Source organism: Carassius auratus, chromosome 2, assembly GCF_003368295.1.
Source record: "Carassius auratus strain Wakin chromosome 2, ASM336829v1, whole genome shotgun sequence".
Lineage (NCBI taxonomy): Eukaryota > Metazoa > Chordata > Actinopteri > Cypriniformes > Cyprinidae > Carassius > Carassius auratus.
In genome coordinates this window covers 22,526,016-22,541,962 of record NC_039244.1, presented here as the reverse complement: position 1 = coordinate 22,541,962, position 15,947 = coordinate 22,526,016, and the positions used below count along the sequence as shown (strand labels likewise).

The window sequence follows — 15,947 nt, the reverse complement described above, 5'->3', positions numbered from 1 at the left end:
CAGAAACGCACGGTAGCCAATCAGAGCATTTGAAATGAATGGGCTTCCATTGCAAAGGGCACTTTCTCATGAAGCTATTAAACAACTTCAGTCAGCCTCTTTTTTGACTCTTTCATCAAACTGTGTGTGTGCGCGAGCTTCATTTCTGAAAGTGGCAGATCAATTCACTAGCCAAGTACACACAGCAGGGAAAATGGCTGTTTGGAATGATTTTATTTTTTTTTAACTTGGTTTTCCTTCTCTCTCTTTTGCAGCTCCGTCCATAGTTCCCATAATGCATCAAGTCAGTTCGACAATGAAAAGCATCACATTGTCATGGCCACAGCCTGAACAGCCCAATGGAATTATTCTCGATTACGAGCTACGCTACTATGAGAAGGTAAGACATGCGGGTGTACTGGACTTCTTCCTCAAGGTTTTTCAAATGCTCTTGACATGTCGAGTTTAATTTGAACACTTTTAATGCAGGATGTAATTGGGTTAAATGGAAGAAATTGCAATTCAAAGGTCCAATTCATTGTAGAATTGATTCATTTCATTAAACTAGCAGAAGGTAACTTTGTTTTTGGCAACTAGGAAATGAAGGGACATCTCGCAGATCCCGTTGTGATGTCATCATGAGGAAGTGCGGTACAGTGGGTTGCTAGGTGACAGCATTGACCGGCGGATGGTGGACTTTAGTTGTTTTGCCGACCGGTTCTTGCAGAGAGATGCTGAAACACAAGACCCTCTCACAACTATTACACTTAATGATTCCAGAGCCTCCCCTACCGCCGCCACACACACACACACACACACACACACACACACACACACACACACACACACACACAGGCTCCACAGACATCACCCCTTTTAGAGACATCATGGCAGAGCATGATGGACAAACTAAATAACGCACATCTCGTCAGCAGTTATGCCCATATTCCCCGTCAGATGTTCCTTTGAAATGTTGCCATCATATACAGTATATCTCCACCTGGCTGTCTGGCATCATGTACTCGCCAAGGTCTGATAAAAACACTTTCACACACTATATTTTCCAGCCCTCCATACATATTCAGACAGAATTGTATATTCAAAGCTGTCTGTACATTATGAAGGGCTTTAGTAATTTTCCACACACTGCTGTTATACAAACTAATTCAAATGACAGCCTTTACATCAGCTTTTCTATAGTGCATTAGAAAAGTGTTGATAAGAAGTCAGGTTTGAAGTAATGTGAAGTGAAGTAATCTGTTACTAATTATTAAAATGTTGATTATTTTAGATTTTTGGATGGTTTTACTAATTTATTAGACTGAACAGTCATACAGTACTCATTACTTATGTTCATGACATAAAACAAAAGTTACCTGCTGTTGCTGTACTTCAGTCTCTGTGCATTAGTTTACTCTTGCTGTCAAATACATGGACAGATTGTTCGATTCTTATATTGAGATTTTTGTAAGGGGAAAAAGTGGATTTTAAATTCTGATTGGACACTTAATTTAATTTAATTTAATTTAATTTAATTTAATTTAATTTAATTTAATTTAATTTAATTTAATTTAATTTAATTTAATATTATTTTTCCACACAAATAATCCAGACCTCAGTGTTATGAATATAAAGTTTGTATTTGAAATATTAATATTTTGTAACATTATAAATGTTTTACCGTCACTTTGATCAATTAAATGTGTCCTTGCTGAAAAAAAAAGGTTGTATATATAATGAAAGTGAATTACAATCATTGTGATATTCACTTAATTTTATATCACCAACAAAATTATTGTAAATATTTGATGAATACTCAATATATCACGGAGCCTCAACCTCAATTATCAGTCAAATCAAAGAAAGCACTGTCATTTTTAACAAATCATTTATATATATATATATATATATATATATATATATATATATATATATATATATATATATATATATATATATATATATATATATATATAATTTTTTTTATTTTTTATTTATTTTTTATTTTTCTTTAAATTTAGCATTGTTAATTGAAAGCATATTTTGCTAGTTGCTCCACCCAAATCTGACTTCTGCACTGACTTTTTTCTGTTTCATGTAGTGACTGAAGTCTGCAAACACTGAACTGCTTATTTCTCTGGAGGACAAATCTTTGACTATTGTCTTTTCTGCAATGATGTTTGGCGAGATAAATGAGCTGCGTTATGAAAATTGGTTTAATCAAAAGCTTGGGGAATAATAATATCTATATCCGGGATAATTCTCTCCTCTCGACAATAGTTTACTCAAATGCAAATAGCACAAGTGCAGCACTTATTTCCTTATAAATATTCATGTTGTATAATCATATGCTGATTTATAAAACGGGAAAGAAGGAAAAAGGTACTTCAGAATCAGACACTGTACAGGAAATATCATTTATTCAGCTGTCTTCTGGGCATGAAAACATGATGTGGAAAGCGTGTTACAATGCAAGTTTGCGGTGCTTCAACCTCATCTGTTTTTTAACAGCTTGTAATTATAATTTAATGTGTGTTTCACAAATATATTTGAAAAATTGGTTTTATAACAGGTTTTTAAAAGGTTGTTTACATGGTTTTGATTTGTAGAGTGTGTAAAGAAACGGAATGATGGAGGAAAAGTGTTCAGACTGCTGCCGCAAAGTTGCAATGTTTATCTTGTTATGGTTTGCATGATAACAGGCCACGCCCACTCCACAGCTCAATGAACCAATCAGTGACCAGTTAAACTTGAAAATCCATATACGCTTTTTTGCAAATTATGTTTGGTGAAGTTAATGGCACAGAAATGACACTGCAGCTGTAAAACTATAAAACCACAGTTAAAAAAAAAGAAGAAAGAAATGGAATGTGGTCATCTGTCAGATTATAAATAATGAAAGAGAGCACCTGGTGAAGGAGTCATACGTGTGAATACATTACACTAGCTTGAGTCGATCTCCTTGCACTGTATCCGTCATGAGGAGATCAGCGCGATTCCGCCTGAGGGTCTTTTTACGGTTCGCTTGACAGCAGGACTGGCAGGTGCTTATTCTCTAAGCCATCGTGACAACCCGAGTTCCTTTTTCAGGCATTAGACCAAATTCAGTGGCTAAGTCAGCACAAATGTAAAAATGCGGTGGTGCGTGGGCACGCTGCAGGAGAGAACTGTGGGTAAGATTTGAGGTTTCAGCCCTGACTGAAGCCATCCCGCCATGCAAACGAGTTCCACAGCTGTACATCTGATTATGTTTTACCGCGTCAGAAAGGCACTCTGACTCCTGTTTCAGCAACCGTGTTTTACGGTTATTAGAATCGAATTATTCTTATTATTGTTATAATTAACAACAACAGCAGCGAAGAAGAAGAACAACATTGTATGATTCCAGTGAGATAACAGTAAACATTAATTATAATACTGTTTTTCCTTGCCACCCAATAATCCAACGTTAATCTAAATCCAAAAGCAAAACCTTTGGGAACCACCAGTTTAAAACAAAACTCTTCACTGTAACCGTGTCTTGCTGTACTTTCTCACAAGTCCCTGGAGGGGTTTCTGTATCTCACCTTTTGCTGAGACACTCATCGGAGCATCCCGACTTCCTTCGAAAGAGCTGCAGGCTGCCACAACATGGCTGTCAATTACCAGCAGAAGCTGTCACTTCCAGTAACGCAGAAGGCTGTGCTGCATCTCTCGTACTGGCTGAGATAACTGCCTGGACCCTTATAGATGTAGTGGTAGTTTTCTGGGACAAGGGTTCAGGAGTTTCTAACCTCAATCATCAAGGCTAATGGAGAACCGCCGAAGCTCTGGCCCCGTGCCGCCACACTTCCTGTGCTCTCCTTAATGCTGTAGTGTGCTCCGGTAAAATTAAGTCTGTGAGGTCTAAAATCAGCCACAGTGAACTCTTAAGACCCTGTCCGGCATTTACAAACAGATATGGGATGGGAAGTTGCATCTCATAAAAATGCGGGGTGCATCCGAGCAGTGCCATTAGGTGAATGTGACCGGGCTATTAAAATCATCGCTTGCATAAAACACTCTCTAAAAGCCTCTAGGAAAAGACGTTTCCACTATCGCCATGGTACTCTGTGGGTTATTTACTGCAGTAAAATATGGCTCTCTAGCCCAGAACCCTTCTAATGCTTTAAGATCAGGCACCTGCATGCTCTTACACCTGACCCAGTTCATCTGTGCTGCGATCTGAAAGCTGAGGGTCACAGCTAACCCATGTGCAACCATCAGCTTTAGCCCTTCAGTGCTAGCTTCTGTGTCTCTTAAACTCACACGACCTGGCAGCTACTACACTCAAAAAATGGTGTAGAAACAGTTTTCACCTAGTATTTACTAGTAGAGTTCACATTTTTCACAGTGTAGTTGTTTATTAGGGTCTTTTTTTGTGTAAAAGACATTTATACAAATAAATTCTTGGTGCATTTTTTTTATAATTTGTTCATAAATCTATTGTTATTGCTATAAGTGTGTGTGCGTGTGCGTGTTTGTGTGTGTGAGAGAGAGAGAGAATATTTATGTATATGTCATAAATTAACACAATCATGATAAATGATTCCCTGATATATTGATGTTTAAAGTTTAGGTATGTAATATATTGTAATCCACTCCCCACCTCTCGCAAATTAAAATTCAAATAATTTTTGAATAATTCTTTATTGGCCTGACTGTAAAAAATACAGTATAGCAAAAGCTTGGAATATATGTGGAGAAACATAATAATAACAATAAAAGGTTCCCCACCTCTCGCTCTCTCTATCGCTCTCTCTTTCTCTTTTTCTCTGATCTCTGTGTCTCAGAGTTTCATGACACAGAAGATAACTTGCTTTTAAAAGGTCAGGGCCTTTTTTAATTGCAATAAGAGTCTGCACGTGTGTGTGTGTGTGTGTGTGTGTGTTTGGTTACAGACATGTGTGTGTGTGTGTGTGTTTTAGCCCAGAGGTAGAGGATTATGAGTCATCTCATGTTGGCATCTATAAAAATACATTATGCTTCATTCAGAATGTCTCTGTTAACATACAAACATTAGTTTTCATAAACAATACTACAATATTACATTTCTCTAATAGAATGCTTCATAATAACAAGCCCACACATGGTAAAATCATAATCCATAAAAGCCCACGTACGCTGTTTGATCTCTGCCTACAGCGCTCTGCATTTCTCCTGTGTTTGCTGCCACTTTTCCATTCTCTCTCTCTCTCTCTCTCTCTCTCTCTCTCTCTCTCTATCTGCAGACACTCTGTCTACACTGAGAGCGAGCAACACGTACAGCTACATCCCTCCTAGTTCTACCACACACTTTGTCAACAGATTTGTTGATTTATAATGTAAGTGAGCTAGTCATGACAAAACTAGACTGCTCTCAAGGTACTTTACAAATGATTATTTGACTCAACAAAACTAGAATGCGCCCATTATAATCAACAAGTAATTCATTACAGTGATCTTGTTGTGTCTCAACAGAATTACTTCCATTTAATATTAGAGTAATGAATGAATTTTTTGATAATACCAGGTAACTTCATTTAATGACTAAAACAGTTTTTGTTTGTTTAAAATTGATTTGTGATCTCGTCAGCATATAAATAATTATAATCGGAGTGATTACAATTATCATTTAAGTGTTTTTTTAATTTTTTTATTTAAAGGTTATCCAGTTTGTAATGGGTTATTTATTTATTTCTGGAACAAATTCTTTTTAACAATGCCCCTGTGTTTTTTTTTTTTTTATTGTGGAGGGTGTTTGTTGATCTTTTGCTCACATTTAGCTCACTTTCGTCTGTCGAAATGATCTCATGTAGCTCACTTTGCAGGCTGAAGAAGGATTACTGGCTCGCAGCTCCACAGTTTCTCTCTCTCTCTTTCCTGTAGAACAACACTGCTGCAGATTAATAGCACACTAGCTCACTTTAGATGAGCAAAGATGGTTATATAACAGGCTGTATAGTAATGCAATTTAGCATATTAGAATGCACTTCTCTAGTTCTACTACTCGATTAAATTGAGCATTCTTGTCCCCCTTGCACAGGTGTAAGAAATTTTGATAACTCCCCTCCCATTCACTTCTTCCTTTTGCGTGTTTGCAGCTAAATATTTCTCTGAAGCTGTTAGTATTATGCGGCGTGCGTAGCAGGACGTGAAAGCCAGATGTCAGTACGAAAGCGATACTGTTATTAAAAAGATCTGAAACCGTACACAAGGCCAATACAAGGTTTTGTTTCAGCTGAATGAATTCAATCTCGGCGATCTCTCCATGCTGCACTGAATGCAAAGTTGAACTCACAGCTTAACACATACAGTACCATCTCATAAGACTTCAAAGATTCTCAAAAACTGTGTTCTGGGTAACCAATGAGGTCTGTAACACCTATCTGATAGCATTTCCATTCATCTTAATGCCATTTGCTCAGCTTGCACAGGATTCCCCAGAAATATGCTTAGTAATTGTGTAGTTTAAAATCTGTTGTTATTTTTTAACTTTAAAAAAAATAACAAAAAATAATAATAATAATACAAAAAAATCATGTAAATAAAATTAGTGTAATTTGTACGTTTTATTTTTCAATTTATATAAATATGATCATATTTTACCCCTTTAGAAGATGCTAGTTTTCATGTATAATGATAGAAAATGTTTGTTAGACTTGTGAATGTGAGACACGTACAATATAAAGTATTCAAAACAGGTAAGTTGATATATTTGGAGTAAAGTTGAATTGAACTGATGCATCAGTCATACAGCGCTCCGGACCGCACGCCCCATGATGACCTCGACACACTGCCACAGAAACAAGAATGAGATGCATTCTGATATATCTGTGGCATTAAACTCCGTTAGTGAGGGCTTGTTTAAAATATTGCACATATATAGGCCGTTCAGATTATTTGTTAAATTGCAATGAAATACCTTATATCTGCAGACTATGTAGTTTGTGGATGAATAATTTGTAACGGCCAAAACTATGTATTTTGTATGCATCACATTAAAGTGCGGTGTGCATGAAAATAATAAGGGGGCAGAGTGAACATATCATCCATAGTGGTTCTCTATGTCATCACCACATAGTGTGTGTTATAAGTTAAGTGATCAGACTTTAAGAGAAGGACTATGTGAGAACCACTATGGATGATAAGTTCGCTCTGCCGCCTTGTTAATATTTTGTCTTTACTTTATTTTTTAATGCCAAAAAAGAGTTAATCTTTCGTATATGAGAAGAGCGTGTTGTCATGTAGGAGCCATTAAATGTGTCGGACACCAACTCCTCATTTTCTATCTTATTCATTTCATTTCAAGGGCACCTCAATCGTTGTATTGAAGGTGGAGAGAGCGCTGTACATTCAGACCCCCGCCTACAATCCCCATCTGGTATGAGACTCAAACCCACAACACTTGGGTTACGAGTCCAACTCTTTTAACATTAGGCCACAACTTCCCTGCAAAGGAGTTTCCCTTTAAAGGAAACCTTCTGGACAAATACTAAGAGACCATTTCTGAAATGACAAATGACTGGTGAACCAGTTCTTTTTAGTAAATCAAAAACTTGTTTGATTTAAAAAATATGTATGTTTTATTAACCTAAACATACAACATGTCTAGTTTAGCTTGATTACTGAAGCAAATCACAACCGTTAATAATTTATTAAATCGTTTTAATCGTTCAAAAAAAAAACAAAAAACATAAACACTGCCTTATGTAATGTACAGTGCTATAAAAAATATTTTTCAAAGCCGGAAATAAAACAAATATCACTTTGTTCAATCTTCTTATTGAAAAAAAAAAAAAAAATTAAAAAAATAAATATAAAAATAAGTTATTTACAAAAAAAATATTTTTAATATTAAAAGAAAATTAATTCCACGTTAACGTTTCATAGTAAATCCCAAACCAATTTTTTATTTCATGATCATGTTAGCAGAAAAATTATGTCTTGATAAATGCCCATATAAATCAAAATTAAAAACATAATCGAATCAGTGAATCAGCCTTAAAGCAATTATATTATCTATAAGTAATCTTCCCTAGTCTTTGTGTTTCTTAGGTCTTAACAGCTGGTGTTGGCATCCTGCAAGCAGAGGTAGCATGTGCCACCCGATTGGGGGAAGTGGCGCTTTGCCACGGCCAGCCATGCCATGTTCACTGAAGGATGTTTGAGATGGCGTGTGTGTATGAGGTCCATGGTCCATTAACAGAAGGACTGATTTGACACCAGCCTCATCCCCCTGTTTGTGTGATCATTTGTGTAAGTGTGTGTGTGTGTGTGTGTGTGTAAGACATGCGACTCCCTTCAGCAGGACAGATTGCTTTGCTGGTCTATGGCGGTGACACCTGCCTCTTGCCAAAACAGATCCACTGCTCACTGAGGTCCTGCTGAGAACCATGTCTGTCTGCCCTGGCAGCCCCTCCTATTGGCTGCCTACCACAGGCCCCGCCTACTTTCCACACCATCTTGAGGTGGTAGAGTTTGGGAGGGACTTCCCATAATCCCCATTTGACTGACAGTGGGAGAAGGCCACTCCCAGCGGGGCATTCACTGCCGGGGGAACAGTAGCCAGATCAACATAGAAAGTCAAGTGGCACACAGGCAAACACTAGCTCTGTTCAGAATAGCACAATAATCATTTTGAAGTATGCAAAGAAGATACATTTTCTTATATGTGTAACACCTGTAAAAGCTTTTTTTTTCTGTGGCCCCAAAAACATTCTTCGCTCAAAAAAAAAAAAAAAAAATTATAATAATTTTAAGAACTCTTTGCTGAAAGGTTCTGTGGCGATCCAAGTATGGTTGTTACATGGCATCACTGCAAAAACTCCTGTTTGGAACCTTGCAGTATGTGATAAGTGGTATGCTAGTATTTCGAACATTTTTCAGTTCCTCTCAAAATAAATTATTTGGGCATAATCAAATATAGGCTTGAGAAGGTGAGAAATCACACACAGAATCTGAGAGTTGTTTTATTATTTAATTATTTTTAAATCGTGTTAATTTGTGTCACTCAGCACCATGCTTATTTAATCTCCAGAACAGTGTTTCTGACAGGTTTTAATGCAGATTCTGATCTGTGTGCTACGCAAGGACAGTTGCAAAGTATGTAAATTACCTTTCATTACTTAATAAACCCCCAGAGGTAATGGGAGATTAAAATTAAGTTCAAAACACTTTTTTGAGTAACGGTTTATGCTTTTAAAGGTCTAGTTCAGCCAAAGAAATCTTATAATTCAGCAAATAATTGTATGAATTGAAGTATGTTCCTCACACAAATGTATCATAAGACTTAAGAAAACATAAAAGCCATATAATATATAGCATCAAAAGTCATGTGGGCTACTTTTATGGTTTGACAGCATCCATATTATTCACTTTAATTGTTTTGAAAATTCTAGTGTGAATAATCCTTTCACAAATAAATAAATAAAAAGTAAGTAGATATTTGGAACAACATAAATGTGCTTTATAAATTAAAATTACTTACTTACTTACTTACTTACATAAGGGTGGCACATACCAAGATGTAGAGGAGATTGTCAGAAGAGATTTGGAACAATTTAGCATCCATCACTTTTTCAGCAATGGATCCTCAGTAGTGAATGGGTGCCGTCAGAATATTGTTTGTCTGATGCTCTAAATGACACTCGCTGTGTTTATTTATTTATGGCCAAGTGGTCATGATCATGTGTTTGTAAACGTCCTTCATAATTTATTTCTCAGAGCACTAGTGCTCTTCACGCTTGTTTTACGGCTGAGGTGATGTCAGGTGCAGACTCTCTTCATTTCTGCACAATCACCACCACAAGGATGACATATATTTAGACATACCGTCTTGTTTTGTAAATTACAGACAACATGCCAAACCCTCTTGCCCCTTTACATGTCACTCATGCACGATCTGAACCTGAATTATTAATACCACTGATATTATTATTATTATGTTGCAGTTGTTAAGAAACAGATTTTGCCTCCGGCCATCACAGTAGGGGTTTTCATGTGTAGCGTGGGCTTTCAGCGTCGTGCTGCTGTGAATTTCGATGAGACCTTGAAAACTAAATTGATTGTTGTAGCAAGTCTCTCTCTTCTCCGTCTGAGACTTTACTATACCTGTCTCATTTTTGGTACGTTTTGCTTTTGCTCACAACACAAACACTAAACAAAGACTGTGATAAAACAGAGACAAAACTAATGGGACATACAACATATATATAGACAATAAAAGTAGTCAGGCATGCAATGTAGGGACAAACTGTAAATATGTAAATACTTAAGTCCTTAGTATTTATACATGTACCTGTGTATATGTAATTTATTTATGCAATATATATATATATATATATATATATATATATATATATATATATATATATATATATATATATATATATATATATATATATATATGATAGTATATGTGGGTAACACTTTAGAATAAGGTTCCATTAGTTAATGTTAGTTAATGTATTAATTAACATGAACAAACAATGAATAATACATTTATTACTGTATTTATTCATCTTTGTTAATGTTAGTTAATGAAAATACAGTTATTCATTGTTAGTTCATGGTAATTCACAGTGCATTAACTAATGTTAACAAGCACAACTTTTGATTTAAATAATGCATTAGTAAATGTTGAAATTAACATGAACTAAGACTTATAAATGCTGTAGAAGGAATGTTCTTGCTTAGTTCATGTTAACGAAAGTAGTTAACTAACATTAACTAATGGAACCTTATTCTAAAGTGTTACCTATATGTGTTATATTCATCTAGTATATTTTAGGATAGTAGATATTTAGATAATAATTTAGGAAAGTTAGAGCGATAGCTGTGTTTGGTCCAGTGTTAATACTTGCCAGTGTATTATACTGTGCTTTATAGTTTGAACAGACACTTAGGTGACAGACATTATGGCATCAATATAAACATGTAAATCTTATTTGTTGCAGTTTATAACCGACTACACTTGAAATTAATATGAATCTAATTTCAGTTTCACACTCAAGGCTTCAGTCCTTGTTTTATTTATCTTTTCATTGTCTTTTTGTTTATCATGGCACATTTTCATGTAAGCCGAGTGATGAGTGCAAACTAAAATCCAATGAAAGCACATCAGTTCTGCTCAGAGACGTTAACTGACAGGCGAATTAGTAGTGCCTTTTTTTTGCCTATTTTTTCTGTATTTCTCAAAGTATTCTTACCTTACATCTCTTACAAATTAAAAGAAAGCTTTCTGCTTTCTTACTTTTTGAAGTACAAAGGAGGCCAGGTTTTAAAGTTTGACATGAAACAACTTATAAATTATAAACGACAATAAATTTTACTTGCGTAATGTGATTTGTATAAAAAAAAAAAAAGGTAAACAGGAAATCAATGAGAAAAAATCTAATTCTGACATCTGATTGTATCTATCAGAAACTGAGTGGATCTTGAAAAGTATAAAGAAAGTCATTTTGACGCCATGCTGAACTAAAAGCTGCTTTGTTAAAACAACTGGATCAAAGTTTTGACCTTGACATATCAATTAAACTTCTAAAAAGGTGAATGGCTTGTTTCTTTCCCACATTTTCCCCCAAAATGTCTATTCTGGGAGAAAAGTGCGTTTAATGGGTATGAAATTCAGCAAAAAAGGGTGGATTGTTTTACGGCAATAACAAATACAGGAGTACAATTATTCTCCGTAATTATAACAGTGATATATTTACTACAGTGAATTTTACATAATGCACAGAACTACTTATAGTTGCTTTTTCATTTTTATTGCTAACTGCACTGTAACATATTAAATAGAAATCTTTAAATGTTAATAGGAATTTTTGACAGAAATGAAAAGGTGTGTTATTTCTTTATTTTAAAGAAGGTGAATTATTAAGCCACTTATAGTCTACCACTTTCTCTCTACACACATTTTCTCTCTCTGAGTTGGTGAGGTGTTGGAGTTTAGAAAGAGAGATCTCATCAGGAACACATTAATGTCTCGTCTGCTCTTAAATGTCCTTTCTGATGGCATCAGTCCTCGTCTGGTCTGTGGCTCTTCAAAGAGCCTCATTTCATTAAAGATTTTTTTTCCTCCCCAAAAAAGGAAAGTGTTTTTGCTTTACGGCCCCATTTAATGGAGGTCTCAGTTAAAGTTTGTTTAAATATCAACTTGGTCTCAAATGTTTATACTTTAGCTTACATTGCTTGGTTTTGAAAGACTTGTGATTCTGAACTTTTAGGTGAATCTGAGCCCAGTTTCAGACATCTTTTTAGATCTCTTCTAAGGAGATAAGTTTGCCATTTCTTTCCACTCTCTGAATTATCTGATGAACTTAAGCAAAGGATGATAGAGAAATTTGGTCTCACTGTAGGAGAAACAATTGAGATATTAATAAGCTGTCCTCTGTGATTATATATATATATATTAGGGGTGTAACGATACGCGTATTCGTATTGAACCGTTCGGTACGACGCTTTCGGTTCGGTACGCGGTACGCATTATGTATACCGAACGGTTCGTTAGAGTAATTAATTATATTTGGAAAAAAAAAAAAAAAAAAGAGAGAGAGAAATATAATGATATGCGTTCAACAAGGTAGCCCAATAACCCAAACAACGTAACAGGCAACGCCCCTGACACTCCCGAAGAAGAAAAAAACACCATTTTATATGTTTATGTTAGGCTACTCAGCAGGCGCTCGCTCACTCAGTACGCGCTGAAGGCTCGTTGCAAAATAGCCAATGCGTTTAACAGACTAGAAATGAGAAGATCCTCCAATAACCAACAGGTCTGGTGTTTGGGTGCACTTTGGATTCCCTTTAAGCTATAATGGTGATGGCAAGAGAGTGGTGGATAAAAAAAACAACGGTATGTCGCATCTGCAACATGACAGGGTACACCAGCGGGAATACAAAAAAAAAAAAAAAATGCCTAAAAACGCATGGAAAACGCTAAGCGCGTCTTTCTCCTCCTTTCAAAAGCGCTCGGGCAGAAGCGCTCATGAGGCATCTGTCTTTGCTAAGCAACAATGACGTGCTCTCTCCATGAGACGCGGAAATTTCAGCGAAGGATAAATGGATTTGCAGCTCTAAAAATCGCTTGCAGTAGCTCTGCTACTAAATTTATTTCAAAATTGCAATCCATATACAACTATGATCAGCTGATCCTTCATCTTGGCTGAGCTCTCAACGTTGTTACGGGAAAGGATGAAGCTGATTGGTTGGTTCTTGTCACATGACCCGCGGTGCGCTTGCGGCATTCTGAAAAGTTGAGATGTTTTTACATTTTGCTGTATCTAAAACGTATCGAACCGAACCGAACCGAACCGTGACATCAGTGTATCGTATCGAACCGAACCGTGAATTTTGTGAACCGTTACACCCCTAATATATATATATATATATATATATATATATATATATATATATATATATATATATATATATATATATATATATATATATATTAAAATGGAGGTCTGTAGTGTAATTTGAATCTGTAATAAAAAATAAAAAAACTCCACCAAATCTCTCTCTGTCTGGCAGGAGCTGTCTGAGGTGAACTCCACGCAGGTGAGGAGTCAGAAGAACACGGCTCTTGTGGATGGATTACGGCCTGGCACCATGTACGTGATGCAGGTTCGCGCCAGGACGGTTGCCGGATTCGGCAAATACAGCAGCAAAATGTGCTTCCAAACCCTCACAGATGGTACGAACCCCCACGCCAATGCCTGCCTGTGTTTTGTGTGTGTGTGTGTGTATGTGGAGACACTCTTTGGAACTGGGTGATCTCATTCATTGATTTATTTAGACATATATTATTTAGAAATAAATGCTTCACTATTTCATTTTTATGCTTAGTAGATTTATTAGATCTATCTATCTATCTATCTATCTATCTATCTATCTATCTATCTATCTATCTATCTATCTATCTATCTATCTATCTATCTATCTATCTATCTATCTATCTATCTATCTATTGTTCTATCTATTGTTCTATCTATTGTTCTATCTTACTTTTTTTTATCATGCTTTGTTGTCTTATTCGTTCCTCCCAGCCAGCTTTCTCATTCTTTCAATCACTCTTCTGTTTTTATTTTTAGGTTTTTTTTGTCTGTTTGTTGTGTCTTTGGGCTCATTTCATTCATTAGTGGCACATAAACAAAATAAAAAAATTCTGTTTTCGAAAAAGTTTCAAACTTTAAAATGTACAACAAGAAACATCTCTCTTGTTTTCTCTCTCTCTCTCTCTCTCTCTCTCTCTCTCTCTCTCTCTCGTAAACACACACACACACACGTTTGTTTTTGTGAAAAGTGGGGACATCCCATAGGCGTAATGGTCTTTATACTGTACAAACTGTATATTCCATGACCCTACACCAACCCTACACCTAACCCTAACCCTCACAGGAAACCTCAACAATTTACAATTTATAAGTGTTTTGAAAAATGGGGACATGGGTTATGTCCTCATAAGTCACCCTCTCCTTGTAATACCTGTGTCATACCCATGTCATTATACAGAGTTGTGTCCTGATATGTCACAAAAACATGCCCACACACACACACACACACACACACACACACACAAACATAACATCTGTCTCTCTCATGTTTTTGATTAATGGCTCTGTGTCTGTTGGCTAGCACGTCCTGCCTGATGACTGTGCCAGGGATACACACACACACACACATTCCAGGGGGACTGGACTCTACAGGACAGAAAGACATCCGCCAGGCAGCTGGCTATTTCCCTGGGCTTCACACACACTTTACCTGTCCAGCTCTCTTGCACATTCATTTTTTTATGCTTCATCTTTTACACAACCCTCCTTGTCTTTGCTGTCACACTGGTGTAAATATAACTGAACTGCACTGGCAAACTGGGACAGACGTACAAAGAGACACACGTCTAATGTGTGAACATGGCCCTGTTTGTAGATGGTGTGTTACATCCTTCTATACTATTATTCATGCATTTTTGCTTTAGAGCTGCATTTATGCATGTTATCCAAAGTGACTTGCATTGCATTCAAGGTATGTGCATTATCAGTTAATGCATTCTCTAAGAATCAATCCCAGAACATTGGCTTTGCTAGCATCATGCTTTACTGTTTGAGCTACAAGATATTTATAATATTCCTAAAACACACCAATCAGCTATGTAGTGAAATCGCATATTCAAGAATGCTTGTAACAAACTTGCAAATTAGACATATAAATACACACAATCATAATATGCACGGCTGAATTTTGTGTTTGTTTCATGCATTTGTGTGTGATTTGATGATTAATTTGTATGTTTCAGTTTTTTTATGTTTTTAATTTTTTTATGCATTCATGTTACATGTTTGTTTGCTGAGTGTGTGTGTGATACATGTTATGTTTGCGGTCTATTTAAATGCATAAATAAAGTTTATGTAATGTATGTATTTGTTGTTTGATGTATATGTTTATGTGTTGTTGACTGCAGTTGTTTTATTTACATGATTGTGTGTTTCAGTTTTGGATGTTGCTTGCGTGTGTGTGTGTGTGTGGGTGTGTGTGTGTTTCTGCATAGCTGATTTGCATATTTGTTGAATGCATCTGGGTGTGGTTGGCATGATTGATTGTTGCATATTTGCTGGGTGCATGTATTTTCATGGCATACACAAATATGTTTAATATGTGTTTGTGCACGTTTGATTTGTATGTATATGTATGTAATTGTATTTTGTTAATTTTGCTTGCGATTTGCACAAATGATTTGTCTTTCAATTTTGTTTGTTTGCATGTTACATGCATGTTCTGCAAGTTTGTTATGTTTGTTTTAGGGGTGCACTAATCACGATCGGCCAATCGTTTTGCGCATCTCATCAGTAAAGCCGGTTCTCTAATCAGCGGTAAATTCCCTCAGGTGCGTGATTTTACATAGAGCAGCTATTAATACACAGAGCCATTGTTAACTGAGAAGCTGAGCAAATCCACGTTCATTTCAGCGT

The 15,947-nt window shown here is 36.1% G+C and overlaps 1 protein-coding gene across 2 annotated transcripts in view; it reads left to right on the top strand.

Annotated features, from left to right (window-relative positions):
• Nucleotides 1–15,279, top strand: part of LOC113120922 (ephrin type-B receptor 1-like) — a 175,723-nt gene extending 160,444 nt beyond the window's left edge. Inside the window, exons 6-8 of one of the 2 annotated variants that reach the window (XM_026291064.1) lie at nt 255–379; nt 13,510–13,672; nt 14,614–15,279. In XM_026291064.1, the coding sequence (XP_026146849.1) occupies nt 255–379; nt 13,510–13,672; nt 14,614–14,627 (302 nt within the window). In that variant the 3' untranslated portion in view covers nt 14,628–15,279. Of the gene's footprint in view, nt 1–254; nt 380–576; nt 1,163–13,509; nt 13,673–14,613 lie in introns of those variants that run through there. The other variant, XM_026291074.1, reaches the window with a different exon arrangement.
• Nucleotides 15,280–15,947: the final 668 nt, after the last annotated feature.